Here is a 15,953-nt window from a genome sequence, read left to right on the forward strand (position 1 = left end):
CTTTCCTTCTTTGTCCTCTTCCTACACATTTCCTCAAAGAAATACCCCAGTCTAGTGAGTTCTGTGGCCCTGTGATGGATGAGGGCTGGAGACGAGCAGTGTGGTGAGAGAATGACTGCCCTGTGTGCAGCGTTACAGAACCCTCCTGAGACCCAGGGAGTGCTGAGCAGAGAATCCTTGAGCAAGACCAGCGTCAAGACGGTGAGCCGAGCCACGCTGACCCCAGCCCTGGCCGGCACGTTTCACACCTCTCCCTCTCCTGGTCTCTGTGCTTAGCAGAAACTAGGAGTGTACAAATCACTGTAGAACATTTAATATTCTAAAAACAACAACAAGTGTCTAGGAAGCCCTATAGCTCCTGAGAAACATAGACAACTGGGCTTCCCTGGTGGTGCAGTGGTTAAGAATCCGCCTGCCAATGCAGGGGACACGGGTTCGAGCCCTGGTCCGGGAAGATCCCACATGCCGCGGAGCAACTAAGCCCGTGAGCCACAACTACTGAGCCTGCGCTCTAGAGCCCACGAGCCACAACTACTGAGCCCACATGCCACAACTACTGAGCCTGCACGTCTAGAGCCTGTGCTCTGCAACAAGAGAAGCCATGACAATGAGAAGCCCGTGCACTGCAATGAAGAGTAGCCCCCGCTCGCCGCAACTAGAGAAAGCCCGCGCGCAGCAACAAAGACCCAATGCAGCCAAAAATAAATAAATAAATAAATAAATAAATTTATTAAAAAAAACAAAAAACAAAAAACATAGACAACTAATAAGAGGCGACGCTCATCTCCTGGTGAATCCCTGTTCCCTGCTGTTTTCAGGTCACTAATCCTGGTGATATGTCAGCAGGAACCGAAGCTGTGTGAGAGGAGGCGCCTCACTTTCCCCCACCATCTTCCAGAGGCAGTAGAACGAACTGCTTCTGTCCACCTTTTGGGCTCCTGGCTTTTTTCACAAATGCTCCTCAACTTTCCTCCTGTTCCGTTCTGAGCAGCACATCAGGCAGTGCTAAGCTGTATCTCCTGGGAGGCCCGGTTCCTGTGATTGAGCTCTCTAGGTTTATTACACTTTAAAATGATATTGCCTGCACTCAAGTCATGTCTGTATATTCCTGTGTGCATCTCTTGTTGATGGTTTTGAGTTTCCGTGTATCTTCTTGGCCATATTAGAAATAAAAAGTTAATGTTCTGTTTGGGCTTAGAACTCATGTTGTCCTTTTACTTGGACATTCTTCTCAATCTCATGTATTCTCTGGAGAGGGTGGACAAGCCTCATTTGGGTAGGGGTGGCCTGGCTTTGGGATCCACACGGAGAACAGGTTCTGCCATCCCTAGACCACCAGGAAGATGCTCTAGTTCACAGCACAAAACCCCCAATAACATGTCTCAGTATCATTCTTCTAAATCATTCACGAAGGCTATACCATTTGCCTTTCTCTTCAGAATGCAGACATTCTTGGGAGCTATTTTCATCTCCTGTTGAAGAACTCAGTATCCTCTCTATGTGGTCACATCCAGACAATATTACTGGTTGTTTATCTCATCGCTTACCGTGTAGGGGCTGAGCTTTAATCTTTTTAAAGAGTTAGTGGATCTCCCTCTATCCCTAAATCCCATTCAAATGGAAAAGTATCCCCATTTCAAAAGTGCTTAAATGGTGGATGTATTAACTAATACATTGTTAAAGAATACTCATTGCACACTGTCCATGACAGCAAAAACAAATATTTTAAAGTCCCACAGCAGGGACTGATTAAATACACTACAGCACACCTGTGGCATGAAGTATTAGGCAGTCATTAAAAGTTGTATTTAGAAAACATTTAATAACATGGGGAAATGCTCATGATTTATAGTGAAAAAAATGTATGGCTGTAAAACTGCCATATAATATGCTGTAAATTTGGTAAAAATGTATATATGTGCACATAGGCAAAGCTGAAGGAAACACAAAGAAGTGTAAGCACTAATTTCTGAGTGGTAAGACTGCAGATGATTGTTTTCTTTATATTTTCCACAAAAAGAAAATGGCTCTTTTAAGATAAGAGCATTTGTGTGTGTGTGGGTATTGGATTTATAAAAGTTACCAATCTTCCATTCTAAACAACTGCTTTTGCTTCTGCATCACGTAGGATTATCATTAACCTTTTGGGGGAAGTATATTTGTCTCCAGAGTGGAAAATTTTGGTTTCAGATCTTGATTTTAGCTATATAGGTATCCATGTCTGTGTCAGACCATTTCAGTCAGCACTGAAATTTATGTCTACTTTGGCTGTTTTTGTCTAACCTGACCTAGGGGGAGAAGGTCTTTTCATGTCTCCAAACTCAACCTGTCAGCTTTATTAAACATGCACTAATCCTATTACATGCTCCAAATCCTCTAATGGCCAAGCAGGTCCAACCAGCTCCCGTCCTGACAAAAAAGACTAACTGTAGGCCCAGCTCCAGCTGTGGGAACACATGGTGGGTTGGCAGTGAGGCTCCTGGTAAGGAAACTTCTCGAGTGTTTACTGGAAACAAAAACACTAACCCTGAAGCCAGCTTTGTCCAACTTTGACAGCAGTTCCCTCTCTAATCCTTCCTTGGGGCACATGCTGAGAAGAGTTTATGAACAGGGTCTCCTCCGACCATCAATCCTCTCCGAGGGGGCTGGGTTGGGATGTGTGTGGTTTTTTTCACATTCAATTCTGGATTTCACAGCAAATGGCGGGGATACGGCTAATTCACAGCAGAAAACGTGGTAAACTAGCTGGAAGAAGGCAGCTGGGTGGGCGCACGAGGGTGGAGTCGGGGTAGAGGTGGAAACGGAAGCACCAGCAGGAGAAAAGCAACGTTACAGAGGCTGTAACTGGAACAAAAGGCCAGAGTCTGGGTGTGAGCATTTAATATGTGAATGGGGCCATATATTACAGGCTAAAGGAAATATCAGTCCGTGAAAAGTCCCCCTTCTTGATTTTAGACATCTACAGAGCAAGAGTGACCTCAGGCAGCTACAGACGTGGGTCCATCTCTCCCTGAAGGAAGACAGAGTGGCTACTGATTTTCCAGTTGAGATTTTCAGGGGTCTCAAAGCTCCCTACATACCTACACGTATATACCACTCCCCTCAGACCCTCCTCCCCATGGACCCAATCCTTCCAATAAAGGTCTTGTCTCCAGAGAGTTTAGGGAAACGTGCAAACCAGCTACCTCAAGCCCATTCATTATTCGCACTGTGATATTGACCCAAAGGTGGAGAGTGAGTCCTGATGGAATGAGACAGAGGACAAGCAAGTTTTGGTGAGAGCGGGGCACGATGACAGAGTCAGCTCCATGTGGGACAGGAACCACGTCTATATTAGTCACCGATGGATCTCCAGAACCCAGCACAGCACCTGGCACGTGGAAGGATGGAGCAATAATAATACCCAACGCTTCCCAGCCACGTCAGCACTGCTTAGCAATGCTCACAATAACCCTATGAGGTAGCTGCAGTCACTACCTTCGTTTTAGAAGTGAAAAAATGGTGGCGCAGGGTGCAATGAACGGCCCAGGGGCCCCCAGACAGTAAATGGTGGAACCAGGACTAAAGCCAGGCTACTTGGTGCCCAGATCTGTTCTTAATCTCTACACTCCGCTGCCTCCTTCAATGAAGTCTTGTTGATTTATTGAGTCAAAAAGGGATGGAAGGTGAAGTAAGTCAGACAGAGAAAGACAAATATAATATGATATCACTGATATGTGGAATCTAATTTTTAAAAAATGATACAAATGAACTTATTTACAAAACAGAAACAGACTTTCAGATAGCGAAAACAAACTTATGGTTACCAAAGGGGAAACGTGGCAGGGAAGGATAAATCAGGAGCTTGGGATGAACATACACACTACTATGTATAAGACAGATAACCAACAAGGATCTACTGTATAGTACAGGGAACTCTACTCAATATTTTCCGATAACCTATATGCGAAAAGAATCTAAACAAGAATGAATATACGTATATGTATAACTGAATCACTTTGCTGTACACCTGAAACTAACACAACATTGTCAATTAACCAGACTCCAATAAAATTTAAAAAAAAAAGGGGGGGGATGGAAGACTGTGTTGAAACACAGACTGGGGGCCTTCGTACAGCCTCAGGCAGTGAGATGGTGAGAAGAAAGACCCCCAGGGGCTGGAAGGACCGTGGCATCTGCAGTCTCACCCCCGGTGTCAGCAGGTGCTCCAGTTCCCTGCCATGGAGCCCGTGGAATGGGGCAAGGGAGGGACAGACCTTTGTGCTGAGGTGTTTCTCACTGTCTCATCTACTCCTCCTCCAGTTCAAGATCAGGGCCTCCAAGAGCAGGCCAGAAGTTACAGGAGGGAAGGATAGAGCCTGAGTTGTCTTTGTCCTCTGAGACTATGGTCCCAATTTCCTGTGGGGTTTTTCTTTTTCTTTAGCCTTGTTTGATACATCAGTATGTATACACTCTCTTGTGCTTATGTACCCGAAGGATGGTAAGCACATTCTGCAACTGGGCCAAGGGCTCGACACTAGCAGAGGTTCCGCCATAGGCATCATTAGAATACACGGTTAATGGTAGCTTTCCGCCGCAGCGTGTACTAAACTTGAAGACTGTTCTGCACACAGTATCTCTTCCATATGCTCTTAACATCTTTACTCTGACAAATTTAAAGACAACTTGAGGATTTACTTACTTACAGAGGCAACGTGAAAAACTGAAAAATCTTTTCTCTTTTGTGTTTTTTGTTTTATTGTTGGGTGGGAAAGGTGTTCCACTAGACAGTGGTAACCTTCAGTGCCACAAATTCAACCTCTTTACAGACTGCAAATGATTTTTGTAACTCCAGTGTGTGAGCTTGAATTATGCAAGTAGAGGAGGGGGCGGTAAAAGCTTTCCTGTAGCAGAAACAAAGAGGGGGGAGAAAAAAATTCATGGAAAGCTTCTAGACCAAATTGTTCTATACGTTGCTGGCTTAAGTAGCCACTTTATTTGATTCCTCCTAGTTGTTCCTGCAACTAGGATTTCTTGCATCCTCTACTTTCCCTTCCACTTTCTCGCTGAACATATGCATGCTAAGGATCATGGGTGGTGATACCTCTGGGAGGTACCTGGGAGGAAGGTCATCAAAAGAGATGCAAGGTGAGGACAGATATCAAATTAATTACATTCAATAAAGTAATTAAATTAATAGTAAATTTAATTTTAAATTAAATTTTAAAAGTTTTTAATTTAAGATTTTGATATCTGTTATACATAATGACCAGGGACCAGGTTAGTTATTCAGCAATCCTAGGGTTTAAGAGAGAGCTCGGAGACAGAGACCAAAAGAAAAATCATAGCTTTGCTTTTGAGGAAAGAAAATTGGTTCTGGAATAACTGAAATCTCTAAAGGATCTGTACTAAAGGCTAGTTTTAAACTTGGGTATACTAAAATATATCCAGTTCCAAATACAAGGAAAAACCTGTTTCAAATCTTAAGTGCAGTCCTCTTGGAGAAAAGGTCTTTGCAATTGATCTCAGCTTCTGGCTCTAATGCTTTTAGATTAGCCTTTCAGAAACCTCTTCTCATGGGCGTGAGCTCACAGAAGGTCTTGCGCACAGGGACAAGGGTGGGCTTTGTAAGGGTGCCTCTGTTTGGGGACCTCAAGAATACTGAACAAGGTGTTAGTCAGATATTGTCGTTGCCCAATAAAATATAAAAACAATAGAAAATAATTAGTAACTGACTGACTCTAGGTGCAGCTAGCGCGTCCCATAAGCTTGGCTCTTGAGACTAAATAGGCAAAAGAGTTATTAAGTTGCAAGACCGGACACATCTTTGAGCCGCACGTGTGCATCTGTCACACTAACATTCTGAATGCCCAACAATTCTGTTAAGTCTGAATCTCCCTGCCAGACTTCATGACACAGCTATTAATATACAGAATCCCCCAGAAACAAATATGAGCAATGCAGACCAAGATTTATGGATGTGTTAATCACGGCATTATTTATAAAATTAAAAAAAAATAGGAAGTTAAATGCCTAACACATAGGCACGTGGTTCAGTTAGTTCATATCTACATTACACAGCCATTAAGCACCATGTCTTTGAGGAACATTTACTGACAAGAAGAATACTCATGGTATAATGAGAAATCAATAAGGTACAAAATGGAAGACACTGTGATCATATTTATTGGTTCATTTATTTATGGTTTTTTCCCCTCTGGTCATATACATGCACGTGACTGGGAAGAACTAAAATAAAATACTGATGGTGACTATCTCTGAGTAATGAGATATTAACTTATTTTTCTCTACCTTTGTATACTTTTCTGTAATTTTCCAGTTTCATACAAACCTTTTCCTTTTCCAATAAAATATATTGCTTTAAGAAAGCAACTGTTAATTCTCACAAGAATACCCAGCTAAGCCAGCACCAGCCCACTATCTAATTATTATTAATAAATGATAATGTACACAGTTCCTATCCTTGCATGTGAATAATCAGGGTGAAAAAAAATCTATATGTCTCAGTCAGTAACCTCTGGGCCAGAAGCTTTAAAGCTCATGATCTGCATTAAAATTCATCCTGTCAAAGTACTACCTACTGTATTGAATACTGCTGATATTGATGCATGAAGAGGGAATTGATACTTGTCAAGGACGTACTCTGGGCCAGGTGTTTATATATGGGGTTTAGCTTAGTACGCTGCTGGATGAGGAAACTGAAGTTCGAAAAGGTCAAATTGGGCTTCCCTGGTGGCGCAGTGGTTGACAATCTGCCTGCCAATGCAGGGGACACGGGTTCGAGCCCTGGTCTGGGAAGATTCCACATGCCGTGGAGCAACTGGGCCCATGAGCCACAGTTACTGAGCCTGCGCGTCTGGAGCCTGTGCTCCGCAACAGGAGAGGCCGCGATGGTGAGAAGCCCGCGCACCGCGATGAAGAGTGGCCCCCGCTTGCCGCCAACTAGAGAGGGCCCTTGTACAGAGGTGAAGACCCAACACAGCCAAAATAAATAAATAAATAAATAAACCCAAAGTTTAAAAAAAAAAGTCAAATCACTGGCTCTGGTCACATGGCTACTCAAGTGATCAAAATGGATTCAAACCCTCTCAGTCTGGCTTGAAAGCCCCCTCTCCTTTCACCACCACAGGGCTGGTGAAAACTTCAGATGACACGTAGACTTCATTTCAGACATTTAAAAATATCTTAAAATATTTTGCTAGCGCTCCGACTGTGTGGCCAAAATAACTGATCTTTGTTTCTTTTCTTTCACACAACCTAGTGGAGGTGCTGGGGAAACTGCCCAAAGGAGACAACATGACAGACAGAAAAGAGAAGGTCAGGTGAATAATCCACCTACTGGGAAACCCTTGAAAGAACAGGCAATCTTTAGAGTTGCACAAACGAGCCTAGCCCTCAGTGAGAGAGGAGGCGGCCAGTTGAGATGTCGGGCAAGTGCTACCAGACTCCATCAGTCCACAGATCTCTCCCCCAACCCGCCCCAGCAGGCAGGGTGCTGCTCCTGTCTCCTGCTTGGCCTGACTGAACCCCATTTCTCAACGGTCATCTTTGGGGGTTGATTACAAAGCACACGTCATGGATTCTAGAGAGGTATTTTTAAATGTTAAAAACTTTCCTCTAAGAGAGGACAAACAGACCTTAAAGATGATCTCTTTTCACTCTTTCCACTTAACAATATATACCTTTTGACATTTCTCAAGAAAAAGCCTACAGACTAGATATTGTGTCAGGCCTATCTTTCCACGTAGCATCTAACTGAATTCAATCAGCAGATGAGTTTGTAATCCTAACAGCATCCCATGTAGTTAGAACCTCACAATTACAAAGTGCTTCCGCATCAGTGATGTCATTTGCTTCTCACAGTAAACCTGAAGGAAGGAAAGGGAGGTAATGTCACCCCCATTTTACAGATCAGGAAATTGAGACATACTGCCACTTTGTCTGGCTTATTGGATTAGACAGCAGCTTCCTTGGAAGGCACAGAGGGACTGACTCTGAGGGGGGCTGCGTATGAAAGTTTCAAAACGTGGCAGCAACGTGTCTCTGGAAAACAGGATCCTGAAAAGGGGTTTTCGGGTAAGGATGGGGTAATGAAATACTGGAGCGGGAAGATAAACACTACTTAGGTCACACTGTTGCCTATGGAGAGCTCTGGGTGAATGGCTTCCTTCCCTAACTTTCTGCTTTCTCAGTCCTATGTATTCTTCAAAGCCAAACCCAAATCCCACAGATCCAGGAGCCGTTCTTGAGTATCCAGCGCAGAGAAACCATAATAACAACACCTTAAGATTTCCATGTGCCTTAGCTCATTACATCATGATAAGTTTTTGAGGTAGGCTGCATAGTCAGTTTTACAAATGAAGAAAATGAAGCTCAGAGGGGTTCAGTAACTTGTCAAGCTGACACGGCTAATAAGCAGCAAAGTCCAGATTTCAAACTACATCACATCACAGCTGCCTCACCTTCCTGTACACGTATCACATCTTGTAAATTGCCTGCCCACGTGTCCCTTAGTTCATCAGCCTTTTGTTGTAAGTTCTTTGAGGGCAGACACCAAGCCTTATATTTCTTTCTAACCACCCCCTCCCACAGTTAGCGGAGCCCCATGTACACAGTAGGTTCTCAATAAGCATCATATGTTAAATATCTGTTTGGTAGGAACAGTAGTTATTAAGAGGGATTTTTTGGTACTCGGAATGTCAGGGTCTCTGCTGTATATAATTAAAACAAGAGTGAACATGGAATGTATAATTTCTCCTCGCTCGAGCTTAATCAGGCATTCATTACCATGTCTGATTCTGTGTTATGTGAAAAGAACTGCTTAGTAAGCATTTTCTATGAAGAGGATAGTCAAATACATACAGATATCAAAGAGATTTAAAAAAAAGGCGAAAACAAAACCATCCAACATATGGAGAGACAATGATCTACATGGTGTACTATTTCACCTGAGACTAAAGAACTTCCAAGGCGAAGAGAGTACTTGACTAATACTGGGAAATTCAAGGTACACCAAGGAGGAAGCAGAGTGCCAAGTGGGATCCTGTACCATCAGACTCTGTCTCAAGAGGACAGATGCTCCATGCAACCGATCGGGGTCAGAAACAGAGAAAGGTACGCTTTCAAGGGCTTTTCTGGGAGAAGGGGTCTGCTTTGAAACCTCTTCAGCATAGCAGCCATTTCACTACCCTCTTCATTGCCAGGCAAACTTAATAAATACACATGCAATATACAATTTATTACCCTGTTGGGTCTCATTCCATTTGCCCTACCAACACCTATTGGTCTATAGCTTTGAAAATATAAAGGGCTCGAATAAATTCACTGAGATTAGAATTTTTACGATAGACCTTAGCTCAAGTACTTCTATGTCGACATTTGGTAACCTAAGCTAACAGTACCTACCATATTTTATTGCCAAACCACACATTAGTAATCTTAATAAGCCGCTGAGACGCAGGGCTTCTGACTTCCTTTGTGTTAAAAAGTGCCACATTCTCGTGGGCATTCAACCAACACCAAGCAAGAAGAGCAAACACCAGGTTTGTGGTACCTACATTTGTGTCCTCATGGCTGTGGCCATTGGTCTCGACCAACTCCTTGGTACCCTTCAACTGCAGATTTTAAGAAAAAACAAAACAAAACAAAAAAACCCAAATGAATAAGTAAGCATTATCTACTAAGTGTATATCATCCTGTTAACCCTGATTTATATGAAGCTGCACTTTATGAAACTTCCAACAAGAAAAAAACAGATGGAGCACATAATTCTAACGAGTCTTACTGAAACCAGTTTGAGGCCAATATTTTACGAAACCTGATAGCTGGCAAGAAATAAATGGGCCTTGGTCATTATTTTTAAATAATAAATTAGAAAGCAGTTCCATAGGCATAAAATGCATAAAATTCGTTCTTAAGAATAATAAACGATTTCATTTCCTCGTTGTATTGCTATTTATTTAAACCCTGCAGTGTTTGCAAGTTGCCACTAGCTAAATGATGTTATACTAACAATTATTTGAGAATTATGTGTTTCCCCTTGTTTTAACATGCTGCAGTGCACTGTACGTGTCCTCCTTGAGAACCTATTTGAATGACTAACATGGTTTCTGGAGGTCTAAAAGAAGATGATTTGCTTCTTTTTGGAAAGGAAGAATTGGGAACACATCTCCTTGGTCACCGAGGCATTAGAAGAAAAGCTATTTCTCAAATGAGATTTTTAACAGTGAACATCTGAAAATGCCTCTCCCTCAGAAGGCTTAGGAGTAATCAGTTATCAGGAGATTTCTGGCAACCTTTAATTGGCATTTTATCCTAGCCTGACTTGAAGCAGACACATGAAGACAGAGAATAAGGGCAAAGGGGAGCAGGCCTTGCAGCTGTTTGCCGGTACTTCTTCCTGGCTTATTATGCTTAGGAAGCAGCATCTTCTGCATCCTCTTTCTTATGCCTAAAATATTCTTGGTGGGATATAAATGCTTAAAGTTTGAAAGAAAATAAATGCACCACCAATGTGTTTGATTCAAATGTTGGTTCTTTCGGGCTCTTTGTACATGTTAAAATGAAAGCTTCTTTGATTTTTGTCAGGCGATCTCAGACCCTCAGTAAGAAAACCACACGCTCTCCGTGCCAAGAGAGAGGCTCTGCCAAAGCAACGGCGACATGAAGGAGCTGAGTATGGGGCAGCTGACTGTGGGCCGGTGCAGCAGATTAAGACTCACCTCCACATCGTCCTGCTTGAGAAAGAGGCGTGCTGCCCTGTGTTCTCTGGGGCTACACCACTGATGTTTCTACACATAACAAAGACAAGGGAGCACGGGCAATGTGTGATACGCACGAGAAGAACAAGTGCGCCTCAATGACAGGAATGCCATCTGTTACCAGAGGGCACAAAGGGACTTAAAAATCCCTCTCTGTTTTCCTGTCTTAAGGTTTTCCTTTCATAGGTGTTCCTCATCTTCTCCTTTTCATCAACCCTCTCTGCTTGTCCCACCTTGTAACTCGTGCTTCTGGGAGTGAAGAGCGGGGTTGGCTCAGAAGAAGGTTTTGTTACTTTCCATCGGAAGTAATGGACTCTGTCCTTGAAGCCTTTCCCACCTTCACATGTTTCCCAGTGCAAACACGCCGTCGCTCTCCACCCATTTAAGTAAATTCCATCGTCCTGCTCCATACTACCTTTTCGTTCTGCTGTGTGTGTGTGTGTGTGTGTGTGTGTGTGTGTGTGTGTCTCTCATCTCACTCCCCGTCTGTCTGCTGTCTTCTGAGGGATCCACACGTGTCCCCCCCTCTCCTGCCAGCTGAAGCTGCAGGCCAGCCACTGCTCTGCCCTCAACGGCCTGCTCCCTGCTCTCTCCGGAGCTGCTGCTCTCCTCCAGACGGAGGGGCTAACATCTTGTCTGAGGATACCTGGGCTTGGGGATAGGCTCCAGGTGTTGGAAGCTACCACCTCTGTGAAGGAAATGAAAGGCAGGAGCCAGTGGGGCCTGGTGGGACCTGGTGAAGCTGCATCTTAGCAAACAGAGAGCTTAGGGGATGAGCCTGCCTTCCCTGGGCTGAGGGCTACGGACGGTAAGTGTCTGCCCTCACGACCTGTTCCTTCTTTTCAGGATTTCCATCAAGTGGCAGTCACTTTAAAGAGCAAACTTCCAAGTCTTCAGAGAAGGGTATATCTTTTCCTGTGTGTGTGTGTGTGTGTGTGTCTATATAATACAGTAAGTCTCCTACATACGAACGAGTTCCATTCCGAGAGCGCGTCTGTAAGTCCAATTTGCTTGTAAGTCTAACAAAGTTAGCTTAGGTACCCAACTAACACAATTGGCTATATAGTACTGTACTGTACTGTAATGGGTTTATAATACTTTTCACACAAATAATACATAAAAAACAAACACAAAAAATAAAGAAAACATTTTTGATCTTACAGTACAGTACCTTGAAAAGTACAGTAGTACCAGCCACATCACGGCTGCTTTTACGCTTGCTTCCGGACATCCTGGGCTTGAAATAAAGATACTGTACTACTGTACTCTATACAGTACTGTACAGTAAAGTACACAAAAGCACGACCACTTGTAGAGGATGCACGCACGTGACAATGTACGCCAGACACATGAACTAACTTATGTGACTGGACAGGCGAACGCACATTTACATCTTCGAAAGTCCTCAACTTGAAGGTTCGTATGTAGGGAACTTACTGTAGTAAGACTCTAGGCCCAATCAAATCTCTGGGGGTGAGGCCATCTGTTTAGGCCCTATCTATGCAGGCACTGAAAAGGTGTTTGCACGTATAGCTACTCTACACAAGTCCAAAGAAAGCTTTGTAAGGCATTGTTCAGAGATGCAGAGGTGTGTTTTTAAATGTATGTCTGTGTGTGGCGGGAGGCTACAGGGAGATGGAAGGAACGTGTCCATTGCCTGTTCTCATCTACAAGGATGACAGGGGCACCAGGCAAGGGGCTCTCGGGAAAACAGTCTGGTGACGACAACAGCACCCAAATGCATTTGGCTGCTGTGGGCTCTCTTAAGCTTATGTCTTCTCGGTGCCTTTGCTTGAAAAAGAGCCATCCCATGACTACAGCAGATTTAAAAATGCTTCCTTTCCAGTCATATTTCCTAGGTTTTTAATAATTTTAGTTGTTCTGAATCTCGTTCACATTCCCCATTTATCTTTTTTTTTTTTTTTAAGTAATGGAGAGTGAAGTGTGATGCTTTACCAAAGCCTGTGTGCGCACATTGCTCTTTAAAAACGCATGCCATGACGACAAGGATATAGCAATGAATTCTGCAAAACTTAGCATCTATTTTTATGACTGGAGTTTGGACTTCGAATCAAAATAAAGGATTTGAGTCATTTAGAGAAAGGAATTCACCCCTCCTCATCCCAGTAAATCAAGGAGGCAGAGAGAGAAAATGTAAAACAACAAAGCTCAGAGCTATGTCTGTTTGATCAGGAGCAAACCTGGACCAAATCAGCTCTACTTTGCTGAAAGCCTTTTAATAATGTAAAAGAAGAAAGAACAGCGACGGCAGGTCTCTTAGACAGTAGGTCATTGTGAATTTAGTCATCAATATTTTTTCAGTTCAATCTAACTTATCCAAAATCATATAATGTAAGCCTCAGTCTAAGTTATTGAATCTATCTTAATCATATAAAGATAACGATTAGCTTTAGAAAGCATTTTCCTCCAAAGCTATAAAAGCTTATAAGCTAACATCTTCACTTTTCCCTCACAATTCACTTATACTTTTAGGGGAAAGTGACTGAAAATATATTTTTTTGAGTCCAAACCATTAAGAAGTTAAAAATCACTTGTAAAGTGACTGAGTCACAGCTGACTAGGCTCATACTCTCCCAACTTCATAGTTTTTTTTAAAAAATATCACTTTTGAAGTTATTTATGTTGTACAAAGGACCTCCTCATATACCACTGTGAGTGAGAATTTTAAAGCAACCTAAATTTGACTACCCCCAAAGGGCTACGGTTACTATATGTGATTTTTTTTCCCCTTCCATTTGCCATTCATTACATCATGGGCAGCATGTGAAGGCCAGAAATGGGAAAGCATTTCAAGAGCTTTCTCAGCTTCTCGCATGTAGATACTGGGCCTAGATTTCACTCAGCTGCCGAGAGATCCATCTTACCCTGCTGTAAGACAATAGTTTCAAATCTACTTATCGATGTCAGGCCACACTTTAGTATCAAAGAAAGCCAGGATGAAACGTTCATATTTACAAACTTCACAGAAAAGGTTTGTTGCTCACCCTGGTTAGATAAGTGCCCTGATGCACAGGGGAGAGATTTTTTTAAATGTCGTTATGAATCAGTCCTTCTGATTCAGATGTCTGCAGGAGGATCGTGGGCTATGCTAAACTCATTTTCCTTGCGATTAGGCTTAAGAGGAAATGAGCTGCTTGCTGTGAAATTTATCTGCATTGCCAATGTTTTAAAAGTGTATCAAAATTCATTTGTCTTCTGGAAGAAACTTTCACACATCGCTGGGGGACTTGGGTGGTCTAAAGAGGTACCAGAGTGAAAACAGAGATGCTGGAGAGGAGATTATAAATTCTACCTAGCAAAGCTGCTAAGAGGTGGGGAGGGGCCAGGCTGGTCATTTCCAAGATTAACTGCAGTAGTGTTTGCATGTGTGTCGAACACGGGGGAGGCGTGTGTCAGTGTTGGAACTAATTCACGAGTCAGAGCTGTTGCATTCACTTACTTGTTCCTGGAGGACTTTGAGTAATGCTTGTGTGTGTGACTGCTCTTCCTTTGCTTGTTCCAATTCTGACTTTTTGTTGTTTAACTCCTCCTGGATGGTCAGCAATTGCTGTGAAAAGGATATTTAGGATAAGTAGGATTGAAGGCCAATGGAATACTGTAAGATATTGAAAACATTTATTCCAAAACACGAGGAAAAGGTTTGTATGTGTCTTAAAGCTTAATCCAGACTTCAGCTGACTGTTTTTAAATGTCTGTTTCACCCCCCCGCCCCCACGTAGTGTAACGAGTGTGCAGTTAACGCCGCAGTATCAGGCTGTTTGTGATACTGATGCACGCTTATTTCAGTGTTTGTGAAGGCACCTTTATATTCCTTTAAACAGATGCGTATTTGTAAAAATATGTAGAAGAGTGGTAAGAAACTAAGACACTGACAGCTGAAGAAATTAAATCATAAAAACACTTAAAATAATGAGTCAAATTGTCCGAGGTTACATCATTTTACATATGACCCTAAAGCTAGCTTTACAGTAGCTCTGTAAAGCTGCTTCACCAGGTGGCTGGGAGCACAAAAGAGCCTTTTACCTTCTCTGTTATGATGGTGATGTTTTATTAGATCAGCAGGACTGAAGTCCAGGCTGCAATCAATATATCAGTCGAGAAAACTGCTGATGCAAGCTGTCAAAACACTCAGCTGTGGCCTGCACTGTTGTTCTGAAGCAGGGCCACTGCACGGATTGCTGTTAAGCCTTGAGCGTCCCCTGCCCTATCAATTGTAATGCATGGGGAGGCTTACCTGGCCTGACAGGAGGATGGGGCTACCCAGCACTAATTCTTTGGAACGTGGTTATATGCTAATATAGACACAGGCTGGAGAACACATTCAAGAGCTTCAAAACAGGCCCTGGAAGCAGCTCTGTCTATTCAGAGCTTCCTGACAACAAAGGGCTAGTTTGCAAAGACAGAAGTCTGTTTCCTCTGCTCCCACACATGACAAGTGCTGCACTAATGACATGAGAATGTCAGTGCGTTCCTGCCACGAGGGTAGCTGTCTCCACACCAAGGCTGCGACTTCCGGGGCTTGACAAGCTGGCTGCAGAGCTGCCTGGCCAGTTCTGAACTATCAAGGCCGGAATAAACACTGGCACTGGATTCCTGATGCTTCAGGTTGCCAAGTGGAAGGATTAAATTCAATCTTCAAAACTGCTAGTTTCGCAGTACGTTGTCGGGGAGGAAGTACTCAGAAAAACACACTGTGCCTTAACCCCTGGGCTTGCTTGTCTTGTTCCCTTGTCCGGTGCTGGATGTAGAATTAAGAACCTACTTTGGTCCCCCAGCATAAACAGTGATTTCCTTGCAGTTTTCAAAACACTCAGCTCCCCTTATTTTACCACCTGCCCGTATCATACTCACATATGATGCAATACACACATCCCACACGGGCTCCCTTCACACGTTATGTGATTCAGTTGTGCGCCAATTGATTAAAGTGCAGAAACCAGGGGGCCATGTTGTACTCTGGCACCATGATAAGTAATGAAAATGACCATTTCCAAACAGTGGGGAATGACCCTGTTTCTTTTTTGAAATGCAGATTTTTTATTTATCCGGTTGCACCAGGTCTTAGTTGCAGCAGGCGTGCTCCGTAGTTGCGGCCAGCAGGCTCCTTAGTTGTGGCATGCGAACTCTTAGTTGCAGCATGCATGTGGGATCTAGTTCCCTGACCAGGGATCG

At 43.2% G+C, this 15,953-nt stretch overlaps 1 protein-coding gene across 8 annotated transcripts in view; it reads right to left on the bottom strand.

The window, feature by feature from the left end:
* The window catches only part of ENOX1 (ecto-NOX disulfide-thiol exchanger 1), a 625,875-nt gene that overhangs the window by 58,292 nt on the left and 551,630 nt on the right, over positions 1-15,953 (bottom strand). For 6 of the 8 annotated variants that reach the window (XM_082435381.1, XM_082435376.1, XM_082435375.1 and 3 more), the window contains 2 exons: positions 14,221-14,328; positions 9,558-9,614 (listed from right to left, as the gene is read on the bottom strand). The exons of 1 other annotated variant lie outside the window; for it this stretch is intronic. In XM_082435381.1, the coding sequence (XP_082291507.1) occupies positions 9,558-9,614; positions 14,221-14,328 (165 nt within the window). The remainder of the gene's footprint in view (positions 1-9,557; positions 9,615-14,220; positions 14,329-15,953) is intronic. One more of the 8 variants, XM_082435377.1, reaches the window with a different exon arrangement.

Source organism: Balaenoptera physalus, assembly GCF_965194825.1.
Source record: "Balaenoptera physalus genome assembly, chromosome: 18".
Taxonomy (NCBI): domain Eukaryota; kingdom Metazoa; phylum Chordata; class Mammalia; order Artiodactyla; family Balaenopteridae; genus Balaenoptera; species Balaenoptera physalus.